This window comes from Haliotis cracherodii, unplaced genomic scaffold (genome assembly GCF_022045235.1).
Source record: "Haliotis cracherodii isolate W230 unplaced genomic scaffold, xgHalCrac1.p SCAF_18, whole genome shotgun sequence".
Taxonomy (NCBI): Eukaryota; Metazoa; Mollusca; class Gastropoda; order Lepetellida; family Haliotidae; genus Haliotis; species Haliotis cracherodii.
This window is the reverse complement of record NW_027266273.1, coordinates 12,240,552-12,263,128: the sequence shown is the minus strand read 5'-3', so window position 1 is coordinate 12,263,128 and position 22,577 is coordinate 12,240,552. Positions and strand designations below refer to the sequence as shown.

General features: G+C 39.0%; 1 protein-coding gene across 3 annotated transcripts in view; it reads right to left on the bottom strand.

The window, feature by feature from the left end:
* The window catches only part of LOC139465777 (hyccin 2-like), a 252,744-nt gene that overhangs the window by 68,788 nt on the left and 161,379 nt on the right, over positions 1 to 22,577 (bottom strand). For all 3 annotated transcript variants that reach the window (XM_071247673.1, XM_071247674.1, XM_071247675.1), the window contains exon 6: positions 1,272 to 1,352. In XM_071247673.1, coding sequence (XP_071103774.1) covers positions 1,272 to 1,352 — 81 coding nt within the window. The remainder of the gene's footprint in view (positions 1 to 1,271; positions 1,353 to 22,577) is intronic.

Genomic DNA, 22,577 nt, shown 5'->3' with positions numbered 1-22,577 from the left:
TAACATTTGAAATATACTCCATATTAATAATATTTAATGGAAAACTGTTGATTTTAGGGATTTGCATGATGTGTTAAATACAAGTGAGTGAGTGAGTGAGTGAGTGAGTGAGTGAGTGAGTGAGTGAGTGTGTGAGTGAGTGAGTGAGTGAGTGAGTGAGTGAGTGAGTGAGTGACTATACCAGCCAAACATGGCTCTCTACATTTTTTTCTATTAGTGTTATAATAGGAACCATTATTAGCTAAGCTTACTGGACCAAAGAGATTTTTACCAGACTCAGGCTTCAGACTTGTAGCTAGAGTCAAAGACTGTAACATTTTTTACATATTTGCCAGAACAATTCACACATCACCTGGTGGCTACACACATATATCTATCTAAAACATCACAATCAAGACATTTCTCAACGCTCACGAGTTTTTCAAGATGACACTATACAACCCAAACCATGTCTATTTTCAACTGCTTTTCTATCAATTCACAAGCATCTAAATGATTCCTCAGTCCTGGAGTCTGCGTCACAAAAACACATCTCCAAAGACTTTTCTTTTTTAAGTTAGCGTTTGATCCCGCATGAAGCCAATCTCTGTCACTGAAGGCACCCGGCAGAGCTGCTTCATCAAACAGGATCTGATTCCTCACAGAACTCCATCGGACCCAACCACATGGCTTTCAATATAATCTATCTGAAAATTATTCTTACCAAATGGTGATTTTTTTCCCTTTCATATGAGTTAGCAAGTCTCAGATGACTGTCTGCCTGTACAATACCCTGGACAAAACGAGCGAGTTTTATAAAGTTCATTTCATATTTTTCTAACAAGTCAAGGAGTGATTGAGTGAGCAAATATTGTTCTTCAAATTTTGTAGCAAAATGTCAAGGGCAGACCAAGGATATGGTCTTACATATGTTTAACCCTGCTTTGAACAGTATTCTAGCTCCATCACAACTCCTCAATTTGATGAAGGAACAGCTATAACCCAGGTAATTGGTGTTTACACATTGGTGAAACCAGTGAGCACAGGTAAGGTGCTGACAAACCTAGATTTGGCACTGACAAATGGGCCCTTCATTTCCTCCTCTTTTAGCAGTACCCAAGTGAGCAAGCAGAACTAGGCCATTGTGTCCTCAGACAAAATCCCTGAGCTATCCACCACCAAAGACTACCACTATGATACAGCATCCCTTCTATCCCAAATCATAAAATCATCCCCAGTGAATAATCAAACATTCTCAGTGATCTTAAGAATAATCCTAAATGGACTCTCACCTCATGATAGACGGATGGTTGCCCAAAGGATGGGATCCTGAATGTCATGACCTTGGCCTTTCCATCCGAGTGCACGATTTCCTGGGGAGAAAAAGAAAACCGGTTCACTTTGTTGTTAATTATATACATAATGTATTCACCATGAGAAGCACCCTTGGAGTTTAGAAAACTCATAAAGGTAGGCCCTTATTAAAACCATTCAAATTTCTAAAATTTGTTTTCAGAGACAACAAACTTATCAGATACAAAAGTCAATGAAACTAAACCAAAATTGATAATAGTTACGAGGCAATCAGACACCCCTTCTACACTGCTGTTTGAATATAAGAGAGTGAATTGTGTTTTAAGGCAATGTAGTTTGAACAATAATTAAGTAATACCACAGTGTGAACACACAATGCCATCTAGAAAGTGGTCAAATGTAACAAATGTTATATTTGGGATAATACTTTCTTAGTAAAGTACAGATTCGCTTACTTTTTGGGGAGTTGAGTCCCGTCCAGGATTTGAACCCACACTGCCAGAGTGAGGCACCTAATCGCCAGCACACAAAGTCAGAGATCTAACCCACTCAGCCACCAAGGCTTCCACAAAAATGAAGGTCCAACAACTGGTTGTCTAGATCACTTACTTTGTGTACCCCTCTGACAATTGTAAAGTGGCACGGCTCCCATGGCCGAAAGCTATGAACACACATTGCCATCTAGAAAGTGGTCAAATGTAACAAATGTCAAATTTGGGAAAAAACCCAAAAAGTAAGATAATCTGTACTTTACTTAGAAAGTGTTATCCCAAATATAACATAGTTGCATATGCATAGTTGCATCCCTTGGGCACGCCAAAAACCTGGGGTTATTGGTTCAAATACCCCGATTGTGTTTCTAGGTTTAATACCACTATACCATGCTCGTGGTTTTCATCAAAATTGTAAACATCTGAGACCTGAATTACTTTGGGCTATTCTTTTTAATACACCCTCACGTACAGAAGATGTCAGCAGTAGTGGTCTATATTGATCAGGTAGAAGATTATTAATTCAAATTTCAGGGGAAAACAATTTTTTAATCAATGGAAGTTCGTATCTCTTTATCCAGTAACTTTTTTTCAATTACTTGCGTCATAGATTAATCCTGTAAATGGATATAGAATATCTTAACTGTCAGTGTCGCAGTGAACACATCAACTGCTGTGGTTTATTGACAGGACAAGAAACATTCAGGTGAGGTCAAATGGGGTTTAGCGTTCGAGATTATTTCACTTATATAGCGATGTGTATGCTGCTTGTTCTAGTGTGGACTTATGCAGGTTGTATAGCTCTAGCCCACCGAGATACTATTCCTCAGTTTAAAATGGATACAACACTCTGGCACATAATACTGATTCCGAGCTGGACAGTCATTGTTTTATCCCTTAATGCTGAGCCCCAGAAGGAAGTACCATCTTTCATACCTTTTACTGTGATGCAGACAAAGACAAGAGGAAGCATAAAAAACAACTATATTTTGGGGGGGATTTGATTGCCATTTTTTAACAAATCAGACACTTAGACCAAGCAACAAACAAAGTTACCTCACACGAACAAAACTAAACAAGAGTGAGTGAGTGAGTATGGTTTTATGCCGCTTTTAGCAATATTACAGCAATATCATGGTGGGGGACACCAGAAATGGGCTTCACACATTGTACCCATGTCGGGAATCGAACCCAGGTCTTCGGCGTGACGAGCCAACGCTTTAACCACAAGGCTACCCGACCACCCCAACTAGACAAGAGAACACATGTGATGCTTGAAACTCTCCTGAACAGGGAATTAACGTTACTCGTAACAAAATTCTGGCTGTCTGATTGGTCAGATGGCCGGTCTGTGGACATGATGACGTCCCTGTGTTTGATATGACCTGCTTGCCACATCACAACTGACCCTGTTTGGGCATTGAGTTACTGTATTGAGAGTAAGACAGCAGGCACAATGTAGATGTATTTCACACTTATTTCACTAAACATAAGTCTTTCTATTGGTTTCATCCGTTAGTTGTTTAATACCACACTCAGCAATATTCCTGCAAAATGATGGCAGACTGAAAAACCAGTGACTGATATAATGAGGAACAATCCATGCCGTTGGGGTACGATGACACGCAATCAACCAAGTCACCGAGCCATATCACACGATCTATTTAGTCGCCTCCTAGTAACGACCAGCCCAAATTGCTCGCGACAAACTCTAATCCTGAGTGAGTGAGTGAGTGAGTTTGGCTTAACGCCGCTTTTAACAGTATTCCAGTTATATCGCGGCGTGTCAGCTTAATGTGGGAGGAAAGCCCGAAGTGATGCAGGTTTTTAGACGTTTACTACTTCGGTGAAACCCACGAGCACGGGTATGGTGCTGACAAACCTAGAAACATAATCGGGGCGAACCGGGATTCGAACCCACAATCATAGGTTTCTGGCGTGCCCAAGGGACACAACTCTGCACGGCGAATCGCGGCACCTTAGACGACTGGGCAAACCCCTCCCCCAACTCTAATCCTGAATCCCCAGGAGGTTAGTCTGTGTAACTTGTGAACCCATAACAACAAATTTATTACATGTGTCAGAAGCGGCACGTGAGGTCTTGAACGGGGACACTCCTTATATCGAGTGGTAAAACTTCAATAGACATTAATCCTCAGGAAATCACACCCCCAAAAGACTACAAATTACTTGCACTGTAAACTGATGCTACTCCCAAATCATAACAGCACATGCAAATCCTAGTAATTGTAGCATCACATTCTGGACAGAGGGCAATGTTCTATATAGGAAGGAAATCAAAATGTTGGTTCAGAATAATTTCCTGGAAAATTGTCTGCAGTTGATATGGACTTAATTCAGGCGATGATGTCTGCATAACCAGTTTAAGGATCTACAACACTTTCCTGTTTGTTCCATGAGGAAAATGACGGATTCAAATATGTATGTACAAGGGCTGGGATGGGTAACTCAGGTACAGAGGTTGGGTTGGTCCTGGGTAGGACCCGGGTACCTACAGCACTACCCGGACCCATGGTTAGTCACATGATGTATTGTTTAGAGCTGGGACGAGTCAAAATTTACTACCAGGGTACCCAACCCCCTATTACCCGACCCCATCCGGGTACCCACTGTAGGTCTCAAGAGTTGGGAACGCAATGTCTAATTGGGAATAGTTAAACTGCAGCCCTGGCAAAAACTGTTTAGATACATGTATGAAACCAGAGACCATATAACAGATATATGGTCTCTTATGAAAAGATCAAATCATGCGTACACTGAAGTTGACTGAAGCTTTATCTTTACTCAAACATATACAAGTCAAAAGGAATGTGTGCATCAGAAAGAAATGCGAACATAAGCGACTTGTAATTTAACCACTGAGCTCTAGTGAGTTTCTGTCATTAAACAATATGTCACATGATTAACCACAGGTCCGGGTAGTCCGGTGGGTACCCGGGTCCTACTCAGGACCCACCCGACCCGAATACCCGAGTACCCAAGTTACCCTTCCCAGCCCTAGCATTGTTTAATGACAAAAACAATCAACCTCCATGGTTTAAGTACAATTCGCTAAATGTTGTATTTCTTTCTGACTATGTATGTTTATATGTTTGAGTAAAGATAAAGCTTCTGTCAACTTCAGTGTATGCATGATCAGATTGTTTTATAAATGTGTGCATCTAAGTAGTTTTTGCCAGGGCTTTGGTAAAACAATTCAGAATCGGACATTTTGTACAACGAGTACCCAGGTAAAGTAGGGTTGGGTAATAGTGGATTGGGTACACCTGAAATACCAGTCTGCAAATCTGAACTGAAGTACACAATATAATCCCATTATTATACTGTCTGGTTATAAAAATGTGTTCATTGTATAACAGGGCCCCGTTCCACAAAGTGATCTCAGCTCTAAGTTGATCGTAACTCCCATTTTTTAACACTGACTTACGGCAATCGTAGCGCTAAGATTGCTTTGTGGAACGGGGCCCTGGACTTATCTTCATAATATATTTTATTAATTTTTTTCAATCTTATAATCAATATCGTTCACATTAATTTCAGCTAAATTGGTTGGTAGATCGCATAACTCACCATCAAGGGCCTATTTACAGCAACCACATTCAGATTACCGCTATTCACACCTTGAAACAAACTTTAGTTGACAGGGATACATATATCATAAATGCCATGTTTTGACTTGTTAAAAGTCATATTTGCGACAATGTCAAAGTCAACATAACGTTTTCTCAATCGAAATACATGTGGCGTGGGATCTCCCTACGGTGACTGGTCAGATTGATCCATACGTAAAAAATATCCTGCAATAGCAATCAGCTGTACCAAAGTGCTACGCTAATGGTTATTATAATCTTATGTATAGTAATAGCTGCAACTAAAATAACATGATATTGGAACATATTATTCTGATAAAATAATAACTTCAGACACAATTTCTTCCAATCATTGCATCAAAATTCTTTGAAGTGATATCAAGGGCTATTTCCGGCTTAGTTTACGAGAAAATACACATGGTAATGTTAATCTCTGCATGTACAAAAATGCCTTGGAGAGCATGAAATACAATTTAATTGGTAAATCATGATGTCTAGTGATGTTTTATGTTAATTCCATATTTACACCAAGTTTGTTAAACCTAAACATTTACTTGAATTCAGTGAAGAGATACAACCTGTTTTTTCACTGCGTATAACACTCAATAAATCTTTTTTTACACTATGAATCATAAACAACTACTATTCTAATCTTTTTTCACTCTGAATAGTGCGGCATAGATCCTGTTAGGTAGGCAGAGCAGGTACTGTTGTGTTGGTCATCTACCCCCTACGACTCCACCTCGGTTAAAGCGACTATGCTCATCAATTATTTGGACCCTGAAGGTAGCATTGCAGCAAGGGATCACAGTATATCGCATCAGATCTCTTCCAGACAAAAAAGGTTTACAAAAAGTTATTGTCATGACAATGACAGATGACCCCTGGCACAGAATAGGTGAAGGCCAAGGAACTGTTTGTTTGTTTGTTTGTTTGTTTGTTTGTTTGTTTGTTGTTTAATGCAGCACTCAGTGATATCTATATGACAGTGGTCTGTAAATGATTAATCGGGTCTGGATCAGACAATCCAGTGACTGAAATCATCAGCAACGATCTTCACCAAGTCACCTCTTACAACAAACATGGGTTGATGAAGACCAATTCTAAATCAGATATTTACAGGACGCCAAAGAATTGTGAGTTGGTCTGAGTGAGTGAGTGAGTGAGTGAGTGAATTGTGTTTAATGCTGCATTGCAGACTATTTTAGATTTGAATGATTGACGAGAAGTTAGTGGGATGGAGACCCACTTTGGTGGGACATGGAGGCCCAATTGGTGGCATGGCAATGTGACTGTTAACCTTCTACCTCCTCATAGCCCATCTTGTTTGTTTTGTTTGTTTGTTTGTTCTTTGTTAAACGCTGCACTCAGCAATGTTCCAGCTATATGAAGGCAGTCTGTAAATAATCGAGTCTGGACCAGACAATCCAGTGACTGATATCATGAGCATCTATCCACGTAATGGGGATCGATGATCTGCATCAACCAAGTCAGCGAGCCTGACCACCCAATCCCGTTAGTCGCCTTTTACGACAAGCATAGTCGCCTTTTACGGCAAGCATGGGTTGCTGAAGATATATTCTACCCCGGATCTTCACGGGTATATACTCCCCAGGGGCTGAGAATGAAGTCGATTGCACAATGATCCGGGGTAATATTAATGTAGCACCATGAGTATTCACTTGAGTGGAATAAGGCACATAATACATTATTATTATTATTATTATTATTATTATTATTATTATTATTATTCATGTCAGATCACAGCCATGTTCAGGTGAGAATAAATTCCTTATTTTCGACAGAAATCTTAAAACAAATGTGAGCCGTGTGCCTCCATGTGTGTGAGACATCTGTGCACATTAACTGGTGATATCAGGTGATTCACATGAAGCAATGATCTGACAATGTACATAATGCATTCTTAATCAACTGAACAAAGATGGGTACATTTTTCATCTACAGGTGTGGCTAAAGTGTTCGCTCGTCACACCGTAGACCTGGGTTCGATTCCCGACATGGGTACAATGTGTGAAGCCTATTTCTGGTGTCCCCCACCGTGATGTTGCTGGAATATTGCTAAAAGCGGCTACACCAGACTCACTCACTCACTCACTCACTCACTCACACACCTGTAAGAACTCAGGGGTAATAAGAGGATGTTTGGTTGCGAGGCGGGCAGGGAAGAAAATCAACTACTGCATTTTTTCAGTCCTTATAGCAGTATTCATTGGCACATTTCAAAAATCACTTTCTTTATAATACATATTACAATATCATGTTCTTCCATGTCGATATACTCCCTTTGCAAGCATAAATCTGACCTGTTTGAAAATCAAACATTTATCACATGTTCATACATGTTTCATTTCGAAATACCAGGCCGGTTATAAGGCTATACTTGACAAAATATTTAAATTATCGCTGGCACTAACAATGCTGAAATATAAGCTAACGATGTATGATAATTGCTGAAGCTTGAGCAGAGAAGACTCAGTAATCATGAGTTATGTCATAATGTTTTTTTAAAATGACATTTTGGAAAAGAAATGCTCTCATAAATTAATATGATCTTGTGTATTGTGTTATTTAAAGGATCATAGATTCTAAACCGGTGTAAACAATGATTGCATGTGACATATTTATGGCACATTTCCATTTGAAGTGATATTTAATGCCCCCGTGTAACTGTAAATCCTCAAGCACATTACACTGGCAACTTTCACAAGACGCAATAGACACGACACAGAAAAGTGGTTCCCTATTTAAGAAAGAAAACCATTTAAAAGGTTGCCTAGCAACTGAATTTCACCTGCGACAAACAAAGCAAGTTTCAAGTCATGAACATCACAAGAGAGAAATCATACGTAAAAAAAGAGTTTCTTGATAATCAGATCTTTGGTCTGGGTTTACCACTGGTGCTATGGAAACGGCACCTAATGATGGTCTAAATCAACAACACACTGTTAAACAATAGTACGAAGACCTAGAAAAGTATCCTTGTATATCATGGTCAGCCTTCAAGGACTTTTCAAGGTGTCGTCATGTATTTTTAAGCTTCACAGCAAAATATTATGATCACAACATTGTTGCCATTAATGATAAAATCTCATATGGAATTGACTGTTATTATAATGGTATTCACCTGTTTTTAGCCACAAAATTCAAGGAATTTTCTAACCTATGCAAAGTTATTGTTTTAACAATAATGGTGACAATTCTTCCTTCTCATTGAACTTCATTGGTATTGAAGAGAATGCAAATTTAGTCAACATTGCCATGCCATTGAAACTCAACAACACAGGAAGAAAAACCTGACCAACACGCACAGAAACTAGAAACAAAACACATTGTTTTTAAGTCTTGATGAAAGCTAATTACAAACGAGAAAGCTGACACCCAACATTGAGGAGCATGAGAGTGGCCAATCAGCACTACACATGTAATACCCATCATAAAAAAATGGAGCTGTTCTCCAGATGAAATGGTGTCGTTTTGCCACCTAATGGACATTTGACATGGAAATACATTTGTGATGGGGTCGGTGGATCTCATGGTTTGAAAAGCTACAACTAGGTTCCAGGCAGTTACACATGTTAAGCGGAATAGGAAAAAACTTCCATATGACCTTGATATTCACGAGGCCATGTCATGCATTGGCATTCAAAATTGTGATATGTTTGCTTGTTTGTTGTTTAATGCCGCTCTCAGCAATATTCTAGCTATATGATAGTGGTCTGTAAATAATCAAGTCTGGACCAGACAATCCAGTGATTGACATCATGAGCATCGATCAACGCAATTGGGATACAACATGTATGGACCAAATCAGCAAGTCTGACCACCCGATCCCGTTAGTCGCCTCTTACGACAAACCTAGTCACCTTTTACAGCAAGCATGGGTTGCTGAAGACCTTCACGGGAGTCTCGCAGTGGCCAAAGTGACATTGGTGGTAGACATTGGATTTCTGGTTGGAACACCAGGCCCCCCAACAACTTTTGCTTAACATATGGATCGGGTGGTTAGTTTGGAGAATTGGTTGATTGTTTATCATCATAAACCAACTGGAGTGTTGCTCATGATGTCCCTCACCTGGTTTGTCAGGCCCAGACTTAATTACACATTTCTAACTGTGGCTTCAAAGAACAAACAATCTGTTTGTGGATCCTTCAAGCACAGATAAGGTGGTATAATTTAAGACAAGGGATATTAATCAGAGTGGATCTGGAAATGATTGTTTGTAGTTTAACGCTGCACTCAGCAATAATCCAGCTATATGACGGTAGTCTGTAAATAATCAAGTCTGGACCACACAATCCAGTGATTGATATCATGAGCATCGATCCACGCAATTGGGATTGATGACATGCATCAACCAAGTCAGCAAGCCTGACCACCCGATCCCGTTAGTCGCCTTTTACGACACACACAGTCACCTCTTAAGATCTTGTCATGACAAGGAACCTGTTGTTGAACCCCCTTGAGGCCAATCAGAGGAGGAAGAGTCGAAACGAAAATATGGCCAGAGTGTGTTTTTAGTATTATTGACCTCAGTGAAAACAAAATACACTCCATCATTTAAACTGACACCACACAGAATCCAAGGCCCGTGAGAGATAGAAGTTGCAATTAAGTCATCTAGGTTCAATTTCATGTAAAAGAATGCCTGAGGTGCAATAAAATAAATTGGTCGAACTGCAACACATTCGAAACACACTGATTGGATTATCAATGGACAAATCATATGGATGGATCCAGCAATTTCGAAATACGTGTAATTGTAAAATAAATTGCAAAAGCCGTCAGACAGATAGAAAAGCTGAACTTGGTGCTTCGTGAGATTACACGACACAGCGTGGTCTGGATCTGCATTATTACTGTAATAATATAATTTCATGTCATTAAACAATCAATTCAACTTGAAGATGCCACAAAGCAAACTCTTCTCCAACCCACCATTCGAATTTGATCATATGTTTAGTGCCGTCTGTTTATTCAGATTTCCCCAACATAGTCTCAGGGCAAGACAACTGAGATGAAATCTTTACCTTGATTTGGTTGAACTCATTAACACGGGCTGTAAGGGCATCTGAACCAACAAACAACAAGATATTGATAGGTAACATTCACACCTGAGAAACCAACACCTGTGGCCAAGAACCAATACTTCACCTCACAGTGGCCAACACTGCTTAACAACGCTACTAATGAGGCACACAATCTTTACTTCATCAATACCTGATCAGAGATTGTATACCCCGGTTTACTCCGATTTTCTCTCAACTAACCATCAGGAATTGATAAAGGTAAGAGCACACTATGCTAATAACAATGGCAATCCTGATAAAGAACATTAGTGTTAACAACACTCTCTTGGAAGGGTTCTCGATCTCCGCTTGACAAAAGTATGTTCTATCATGGTCTACCAGTGGTACTGAACCAACATTAGAATATGATTTTGTTGATGGACGCATAATATTTATTTTAAAGCACTTCCTTCACAAACCAGATAAGAAGGCAATTTCAAATAACCAAATAAATGCTTTGAAATATCCTGAATATTCCAGAATATTATAAGTGTGCCAATACATTTTAGACAGAAAACCTGATGAACAACAACTAAAAGAGTGTATTGCGAAATTCAGTAACATCAACACAGCTCAAAACTTGGGACACTTGATTGTTTGTTTGTTTGTTTGTTGTTTAACGCCACACTCCCGCAATATTCCCGCTATAGGACGTTGGTCTGTAAATAATCGAGTCTGGACCAGACAATCCAGTGATTGACATCATAAGCATCGATCTACGCAGTTTGGATACGATGACATGCATCAACCAAGTCAGCGAGCCTCACTCAGACTACCCAATCCTGTTAGTCGCCTCTTACGGCAAGAATGGGTTGCTGAAGACCTATTCTACCTCGGATCTTCACAGGTCATACACTACTGTATCATGTACTGTGACATGTCTACACAGGGTTAGAAACTAACAGTTTTTGTCCACTAGTCCTTAAAATGATACATATAGCCAAACCCTTAAAATGGGCCAATTTCTACTAGTCCTTAGGATACCTTTGCTATTGGGCAGTTTGGTAAGGACTACAGGACTAGTGCTAATTTCTAACGCTGTCTACAGCATTCCAATGTTTTGGCATCCTTGCCTGAAGATATCACACCATAATAGTGGTGTGCACTGTAAATAATACATGATCATTTTAAAAATTGAATGAATAAGCCAAATTGTGTACACGTCAAATGCATGGTCATGTTCAAGACTGAAACGTGAAGAGTACATACATTTTTCACTATTCATGTGGCCCGTGAAGATCCGGGGTAGAATAGGTCTTCAGCAACCCGTGCTTGCTGTAAAAGGCAACTATGCTTGTCAAAAATGGCGACTAACGGGATCGGGTGGTCAGGTTTGCTGACTTTGTTGATGCATGTCATCTATCCCAATTGCGTGGATCGATACTCATGATGTCAATCACTGGATTTTCTGGTCCAGACTTGATTACTTACAGACCACCATCATATAGCTGGAATATTGCTGGGAGCGGCATTAAACAACAAACAAACACTATTCATGTAATGTAAACATGTATTTTTTTGTTTAAGAAATGATCAATAAATTACAGTTTGGAAGGTCATCACATCAAAGTTACAATTCTTCTATCAGAACTATCATTATTAATGCTGAATGACAAGGGAGTAAAACAGGTGTACAATCACCAGAAAAATAGATTTCAATGACAGACAGATTTTTCATCAACCACATCAAAAGGAACAAAATGATTAAAATGATTTCTCAATCATATTAAAGATCAAGTTATTAAAGACCATAATATTTCACACCCTTCAAAACACAAAAAAACAACAACAAAAACCGATAATAACGGATTGGAAGTCTCAAACAACTTCAATTTCGATAATTTTTTACATTAACATTTCTTAACAAGTTATCAACTTGACATCCACAAATCGATATATAAAGCAACCGTCTGATGTCATTTTACTCAGAATTCTTCATAATCTTGTAGCTGTTATTTTGCAGCCATGATAATCCCTAATGAAACGAGATGATAACATGGTACTAAATGAACTAACATCAGACTTCCAAAACGCCTTCATCTGCATCCCTAAATCACTATCAATGTGACAGGACAGACTACAGCCTTCTTTGAACAAAGATTTATACGGCATGGGCTGGGTTTTCTTGATACAGCCTCAGTCTCCTCCACATTATGGGTTCAAATCGGCAGTTGCGTTCATCATGAAGAGACGTGGCACGTAAAAAATATTTCAGAAGAATTTGCCTATTCATTATGGCAGCCGACAGAGAGTGTAAATACACATCTTAGACTTTGAAGGAAAGGAACTCTTCAACATTGGAAATCAATATAAGCTTGGTGTCATGTGACTCGCGAAACACGGTTTCCTTTCCTTTATCTTTGGCTGAGAGCTCTCCTCTTCCTAAATCCTATTTTCAATATTGCAATTACGCCAACTGAATATGAGTTTAATCATCCAGTTCTTACGCCAGGAATAATGGTGAGGACTTGCATGCTGGAAGTAGGGGTTTAATTTCACAACTCCAGGTAAGATTCAGTAGCTGTGTCGGTGAGGAAACTCTGGCAAATGGAAAGCAGGCTAAGAAAGTCCATGTAATATTTTCAGTTTGATTTTAGCAAGCATTATGCAAAATATCAACATGGGATTATTCTATGGCATTATGTACGTAAACCGATTTATGAAGCAAAGTTTCATTGCTACATTGAAGTGACAGAAAAAATAAAACAGAATAAAGCTTACATAAATAATAAAAATTTAAACATGATCTGACCGTCTGGGCATTTATATAAGAAGGATTAGTAATGATCACCATTTTTTGTAATTAGCATCACGCATTTGCCATCCATCCAACAACTTCTATGTTTTTCTTGAATACGGCAGTGAATAAAGACCAGCTTTTTATCAGGATCATTAGAGTAAGAATTAACAAAGCCAACTCATTTTTAATACAGCTATATAGAGCTATAAAAGAATAACTTGTTTTTTTAATATGGCTACCACGGCGGCCATATTGAAAATTGGATTTCATCTTCTTGAACATATTGGGGTGTCATCATTGGTGGGAGCAAGTATGTGAAGTTTCTGAGATAAGATGTTTACGTCAGATGGCAGACGATGGAGACACACAACGCACGATTGACGATGGACAAAGTAGCCATGACATCAGCTACCGGTAACGTGACTGTGAGTTATTTTCTGGATCAATATGTGTAAAAGGTATGGTCAGTGCAACCTCAACAGGACTGATCAGATACAGAAGTTGACGGCTGATCATGAACGAGATCAGAAAAACTTGTTCACTTAAGTAACAAGAAATAACATATATTTTCAAATGACATTTTACAATGTCAGGTTTACTTAGCACACAAACCCATCCATTGGAAATCTGGAAGTGCCACTGAGCCGGGTGGAGCTCGATGAAAGTTCAAACTCAAACTTCATTATTCTCCACAGTCCCAATATTGCTGAGGTAACGTGATCACGATGCTGAATTTAACTTGCTAACTATTCACCACAAATCAAAATAAATTGATGGAATAGGACAATAATTCAAATTTCATGACTATTTCCTTAACTGAAAACTTGACCAACAAATCATCAAGGAGTGGATTAATTTGAACATAAGCTCCCATCAGATTCAAGCAGTCCTGAACTCAGAATTTGGGAACCCACGTCATCCCACTGCTAAGGGGCCATTAATTCGGCGGGATCGGGGATCGGGGGCCATGGGCTGTGATATTTTAGGTAAAATTTAATCTGTACCCGAAAATACTGAAACAAATAATTTGCTCTCTGATTTTATCGCCCCAGTCCCCCACCCTTCAGAAAATCATTTAATGGACATGTTCTGAAAAATAGTGTGTTTTAGGTCCCAATACAATATGTCCAAAAAGTTTTTTTTGAAATGCTATCTGAAAATATCCCTTCTCAATAAAATTCCAGGCACCCACCCTCAGAGTGTACAAAGGTTGGTCCCTAGGGCTAGCTCTTTTGACAGACTCTGACACGATACAGTAAACTATGGTTATAACGAATTCAAAGGGGCCACTAATTTTAATAACCGTAGTTTGTTATGAGCATATGTACAACATTTATACAGCCAGTTGACTGGACCATGAAAGTGTTTGTTGTATCTGTCGGTTCGTTGTAAGCGTGTTCGTTATAAACATAGTTTACTGAATATTGTCTCCATAGTAAAAATGTGATATGAGAAAATTCTGTATTTGTCACATTAAAAAACACTTTTCCATTATCAATGGGCTTAATTGGCGACACAACCAAAATATGTTCAGTGAAATTTTTCATTCAAACTAACAATAGCTTGGGAACAATTATGGATCTTTGACAGATCTTTTTCACATCAATGAACTGTGTAAGTATTGTTTTGCATGTACGCACAGCCCCAAGGTGCAACACCAGTGACACACCAAGTATTGGGTGACATGTTACAACCCTATGAGCTCGAGGTCTAGGCTGGTTTCCAATATGTGGTTAACCATACATTCTTCTCGCTGCAAAGTTGTGTCCCTTTGTCATGCAAGGATCCTTAATGATCACAGATCATCTCACACTGATTATGACTGGGATCTGGGAAGGAATTGGTCTTCAGCAACCCATGCTTGTCGTAAAAGGCGACTTTGCTTATGGTAAGAAGCACTAATGGGATCGTGTGGTCAGGATTGCTGACTTTGTTGATGCATGTCATCGTATCCCAATTGCATGGTTCGATGCTCATGATGTCAATCACTGGATTGTCTGGTCCAGACTCAATTATTTACAGACCACCATCATATAGCTGGAATATTGCTGAGTGCAGTGTTAACCAACAAACAAACAAAAAAACTTGGCTTATCATATCAGTGCCCTTTGCTTCACAAAAGTGACAGTTTCAGACCTACATCAGCTTTGGCTTCCCTTCCAAAGGTTTATGGTACACATTTTGAGGACATTTCCAAATTTGACATATCAGTGACAAAAATTATGTCCAATGCAATTCCCTATTTTGACTTGTGCCATATGTTCCCTTGTTATTTTCAGGTGAACAATTGACATGCCTTTGCATGTGTTTGAGATGGGTGTCACCTTTCGCGAACACCTGGTATCATAATATTATTTGATAGTGATTCATAAACACATGCGCATGATATAGTCCGTATCGTACAATCGACTCTGCTTTATGCAGAGATTTCTATTAGATATGGAAAGGGTTTTGTAGCTTTATTTCCACATTCAGACGACACATTTGGAACATCACTGTTAAAAATGATGTTACACCCAACTCACACAGTCCATAATAAATATTCATAAAATGATCCCTGTTTTGTTGCCATGGCCTGTATTTAAGTTTCAAGTTTACATGAAGGTGGTGCTACAGATTCATAACATACCTAAATCAATAGTGAGTGAGTGAGTGAGTTGGGTTAAGAACTCTATGGACAGTATTCCAGTTATATCATGGCATGTCAGCTTGTTGGAGGAGACCCTGAAGTGATGCAGGTGTTAAATGTTAAAAGTTACTTCATAAATATTACAAGATCTCACGAGAGCCAGACTTCATTCAAGATGGCAGCACCCAGCAAGTGATCGCATTCAATGTGGCCAGGTAACATATAACTGGTAAGTAATGTTCTATGTGATAGTATATGTGACATAAGGGAGGCAGGTTGGATGTGTGCATGTACGTCTTGTTATCAATTATATACTGTAAATATTGAAATTAATGCGTCTCCAAATTAATACAACTGCTGGCCCCTAGCCAAAAAAAAAATGTGACTCAATATCAATGCGTATCCCCCTCTTCCCCCCCCCCCCCCCCCCCCATCTCCAGTTGAATGATACATATCCTTAACTAAGTCCAATCAAACAGCAAATAGCACCGCTTATTAGCATTGAGTTGAGCACTTCCATAAAAACAATAAACAGTTTGTTTGTTCTGATGACTGGCATTAAGGAAAATCAAAGGCAATCAAATAGTTGATCCAACAACAGTTCACTCATTGGTATGCAGAGATAGTGTCAACAAACTGGAATGCTGGAGTGGTCAATGATGCCCTGTTTGACACAAATGGGTATTACTCTTGACCCCACCAGCGATAATTTTTAACTCACCAGATACCTATTGTGTAATTCCTATTCTTTGAATGACATGGTTATATTCTTGTTACAACTGCTGCTCTCTAAACTGTGTTTGTGTTTATATTCAGTTGTTATTTTCGCAATTCAAAGTGTGCAGTGATGCCATCTTAGGAGACAAATATGCAAAGTTTCAAGACCACTCGCATTGTTAGCATTTTATTCACGCTCAGGTTAACTTCAAGATTTTCAGTAACCGAATATACAACCTTGACTCAAGATATTATTGTTGTGTCATCTGGGCCATTTTCCAATCTAACACAGGTTCGCCACTTTGGTGAAACCCACGAACATGGGTATGGTGCTGACAATCCTAGAAACATAATCAGGGCTAACCAAGATTCGAAATCCATGAGCAAAGGTTTCTAGGTTGCCCAAGGGACACAACTCTGCACAACAAAATTGTGGCACCTCAGACGACTGGGCCACCCGTGCCCTCAAAATCAATTGAACAAAAAAATCAAAACAAACTTATTTAAACATATGTAGGCTTTGTTAGAATGCAAAGGTCAACAAGATGCTGAAAAAATGTCACATCATATAATATTAGACAAAGCTCCATCTACCACCAGCCACACACCCTACAAAAACGCCAGGAAATATATAGTCTATGTAGAGTGCACTGCAGTCCTTTTTTCAATTAAGCCCCAGCTAAAATTGTGTGAAATAACTGTGGCTGTGATCATTTATGCATGTTTAATTCTGAACCTCACAGTAGGAGTCGTTAAAAAATAGATACAATTTACAGACTGATCATGGACAAATAAATGCACCACATGAGGTGCTCTACGTCAGTAAAAATTAGGTCAGAAAATGATTTATATAGAACTTCAGTATTATTATCTCCATTTTTAAAAAATGTAACCAAAATTAAATAGTCTGATGAAATGTTAAAAATATTCACTTTTTTGCAGATATGATTAAATATATTTTTATCACACATACTTGGCTTACAGATTTTTATCCCCCCAAAAGGCAGGAGGGGCAAGAAAAGAAAGCCTTTTAGACTTTTTAAAATGAAATGCAAGAACTAAATGTATTACAACATTGTGCCTCTTACAATATTTTATTGTTGTGTAATATGTTTGGGGGAAAATGGTATCCTTGTGCTTGCAGGAGAAAAGATAGTCAAATTGTCACTGTAACTGTACATTGGAGATATAAGATTACTTGACATAATTATTTCCTGTTGGGAGATCTGAAAACATAAAACATCAATGCCTGACCTGATTATCCAACAAAACAGATTCCAAATGGCAGTGAAAACTGTATGAAGGGCTACACCTGAAAATGGGTGATGGCATCAGGTGTTCGGGAAAACAATCAAATTGGTCTAACATTATTTTCCGATCAATAAATCAATCTACATTGAAAGACAAAGCCTATAGCAAGACAAACATTCATCAACCTTTCACATTTTCACCACAAACTTTGTTGAAATAAACGTCATTTACCACTTAAAACAGACACAATTTGAATGTAACACACATTGCCATTTGTTGATGAACATATTTTTAAAGAAAATTGGAAATAACTTACACTTCTTTCTACTTCTCTGATAGAAGCTGTGATACTCAAAATGTCCTAAAGTAATACACAGGCTGGAACTCTGGACTTCCATACAATCAATATGTGACAAGTCTAATAATTACAATTGATAGCCTTGTTGTTTGAAAAGAAATTACCCATCTTTAACAACGTCATTAATTAGAGTAATTTTTTCATCATCCCACATTGATATTTGAAGCTGACACGTCATTCAGTACAGTGATATATGTCAGTTTGTGTTGGGTAACACAAAAAAACAAACAGCCTTTGCTAATCTTTATTCCCAACATAACATTGAAACACACAAAGTTTTGTCCAGCATAGGTTGCCACTTACGACCAGCATAGGTTGCCTATGACGACCAGCGTATGTTGCCACTTACGACCAGCGTAGGTTGCCACTTACGACCAGCGTAGGTTGCCTAATATGACCAGCGTAGGTTGCCTAATATGACCAGCGTAGGTTGCCTAATATGACCAGCGTAGGTTGCCTATGACGACCAGCATAGGTTGCCACTTACGACCAGCATAGGTTGCCACTTACGACCAGCATAGGTTGCCACTTACGACCAGCATAGGTTGCCACTTACGACCAGCATAGGTTGCCACTTACGACCAGCATAGTTTGCCTATTATGACCAGAGTAAGTAAGCTACATACAACACTATAAAGGAAGGCAGGTCTGTCAGTTGTTCAACAGTGAGTGACCAGGGGAGTGCTTCACCCACGGACATGCCTACATCAATGTCTCCCATGGACACTCACTCTCAAGGCTATGCATTGTATCTGAAACTATGTAAAGATGTCTCAAGGATATGTGTTTTAGTCTAATAATATCAAGCAGGATCTAACCGACTCCCACACACTTACCTCACTTTCAGTGAATGTAGAACGTATTCGGCATAATTCTGAACACTAACAACATCCAACTGACAAATATATTTCATCCAAACAATGCATCTTCAAAGGGCATTCAACAACACTTGTCGTGGTTAACCTTTATAGGCAAACGTTAGGCAACCTTTTTTTCTGGGATTGTGTGATACTAATTACACAGTAACACAATGTCTCTTCTCCAAGAGCCCACATAATATGAAAGCAGAAACCTTCCATTAGGAATCTTTATCCAGTTAGGACACCAGGTGTTCATGAAATGGATAAGCACATCCTGCATCAAGTGTGAGGTGATGGAATGTTGAAACTTGGCAGTCAGCAATACTCCAGCAAAATGTATATGGGCCTCAATTTTTGCAACTCATTTGGTTGCCATGGTGCTTGTTCAGTATTTACTACAGTTGTCTGTTTCAGTGGGGTGTTATTGAGTGAGTTAAGTTACCATGTACATGCATTGGTCATCATCCGGTGATGATGACATCATCAGCCAAGTCACAGAGCATGATGACACATTCAGCCAAGTCACAGAGCATGACGGCACATTCAGTCAAATCACAGAGCATGACGACACATGCGGGTGGGTGGGTTTGTGGGTTGAGTGAGTGAGAGTGAGTGAGTGAGTGAGTGAGTGAGTGAGTGAGTGAGTGAGTGAGTGAGTGAAGTGTTAATATGACCCAGGCATCACTTGACTTTATGCACAGTGACATCGCAGTAGATAGAGATGTCACAGAAGATAGTGATGTCACATTAGATAGTGATGTTACTTTAGATAGTGATGTCACAGTAGATAGAGATGTCACAGTGGATAGTGATGTCACATTAGATAGTGATGTCACAGTAGAAAGTGATGTCACAGTAGATAGTGATGTTACAGTAGACAGTGATGTCACAGTAGATAGTGATGTTACAGTAGATAGTGATGTCATATTAGATAGTGATATCACATTAGATAGTGATGTCACAGTAGATATTGATGTCACAATAGACAATGATGTCACAGTAGATAGGAAGGCCACAGTAGACAGTGATGTCGCAATAGATAGTGATGTTACAGTAAATAGTGAGGTCACATTAGATACTGATGTCACAATAGATAGTGATATCACATTAGATGGTGATGTCACAGTAGATAGAGATGTCACAGTAGATAGTGATGTCACAGTAGATAGTGATGTCACAATAGATAGTGATGTCACAGTAGATAGTGATGTCATATAAGTTAGTGATGTCACAGTAGACAGTAATGTTACAGTAGATAGTGATGTCACATTAGATAGAGATATCACATTAGATAGTGATGTCACAGTAGATAGAGATGTCACAGTAGATAGCGATGTCATATTAGATAGTGATGTCACATTAGATAGTGATGTCACGGTAGATAGTGATGTCACATAAGTTAGTAAGGTCACAGTAGATAGTGATGTCGCAGTAGATAGTGACATCACAGTAGATAGTGATGTCACAGTAGATAGTGACGTCAGAGAATCACTTCATCATCTCTTTGATTTTAACATTAGGTTTATGAGACCTCTTTATTTTCATGCTTAATTTCATTCAAAAACATTTAACAAACCTTAGCGTCAATAATTTGTATTTCATGAGTAAGATGATAAACCTGACAGTTTGGGGGTTAATCAGAAGGACACACAGACACACAATCATCTTATAATCGCTATTCATGCTGTATGACATATATTACAAGTAATACCCTTAATACATCAGTCTTCAAGCAATAGCTGAGTATTAGCTTTGCCCAGACCTCGACATCTCACCTCGGCACCTGACAGGATCTCTCCCCAGGCCAAGGATCAGACAGAGAAACATACCCTGTAGAAATCTAGTTTCATGATAAATGTAGTCTGTCATCTGTAAAAACCTTGTGTCATGATTACTGATGAAGAGTTGAAAAGGAAAGAAGATTAGCAGCATCAATATCGACAGCATTGTTATGGCAGTGGTTATGAAGGGCGCACCTCATTATAAGCCAATTTTATCATCTGGCATTAAATGTGAAGCTTATCGATTCATCGTAAGAGACAAATTTGACTTTGGCTTAAACAACTACAAACCACTATCAGAACATAAATATTAGCTGCTGAAAGCGTACAGTTCCATTAGGACTTTAGATATATGCGCCATATTTTTCAGGAGGAAGGTTTTTATTACTCGTACATCAGAGGTGATGACAACCATACAGGGTGTTTACACAAGGAAGGTTATCGTTTGACATACCAGTATGGATTAGCATCAAAGACTTAGTGCCAAGGATACCTGCACCATCCAATTTACCTCTTGATGAGGATGATAAATGTATTTTTTACTTTGTTAATGGTGCATGTTGCGTTTGAAGCATAATGCTCCAAGTTTGATAGAGATATATCTAAATAGATATTGTGATTGCTGAGACAAGCATGGTTGGGTGAGTGCGTTTGGATTTTTGTTTAATGCTGCACTTGTCAATATTCCAGCTATATGACGCCAGCCTGTAAATGATCGAGTCTGGACAACACAATCCAGTGATTGACATCATGAGAATTGATCATGAGCAACCAATGTTTGTCATAAGAGGCGAATATTGGGATCGCTGACTTGGTTGATGAATGTTATCGTATCCCTATTGCGTAGATCTATGCTCACTGGATTGACTGGTCCACACTCAATTATTTACAGACCGCCTTCACATAGATTGATTATCGACTGATTTTGGAATGGAACCGTGCACAGGTGGCATATGCTTCTATCTGACAACCATTATCAGAGACTAAGCATTAATCTACACCCTGAAGTACAACTGCAAATATATGTGGTGAAATGTCTACACCTGGAGATTCTGATTGGACCTCCTGCTGTCATGTGAATTACATTATAAATTGAAGCAGGATCACGAGGGGTACGTGGGGTTTTCTGTGTCCCGCGATAGGTTGTATACCACGCGCCAGAGGAATATAACCTAACGCAGGATGCATAAAACCCCATGTACCCCTCGTGATCCGGCTACTACAAATTTATCTTACCAACATGTTTTAATATGACATTGTAAAATAATTCAAACATATTCAAAATTGATAGAAAACAGCTGTTTGTTTGAGCTGAGGTTAGCTTGTGCTATGTCACATGACTTCCATTGACTCGGAAAAAGCGTGCAGCTTTTTGCTTGGAAGCGGTATAAGGATTTATTCTGCCTCTCAGGAATCCTGATTTACTCGTGGCGGGGTATAAGAGATTTATTCTCCCACTGAGAAATTTATTCCCCTCCAAGGCGGATTACACAGTATTTTATCAAAATCAGATCTCATCATTCTGACATGGAGGTATGATATATCTCATTGTCTTCTGATGTTTATTCTGTTGAGGTCAATATTACTATCAAAAACAAAGTTCATGTTCCACCAATGCAGTGTGAGTGGGTGGGTGGGTGGGTGGGTGGGTGGGTGGGTGGGTGGGTGGGTGGGTGGGTGGGTGAGTGAGTGAGTGAGTGAGTGAGTGAGTGAGTGAGTGAGTGAGTGAGTGAGTGAGTGAGTGAGTGAGTGAGTGAG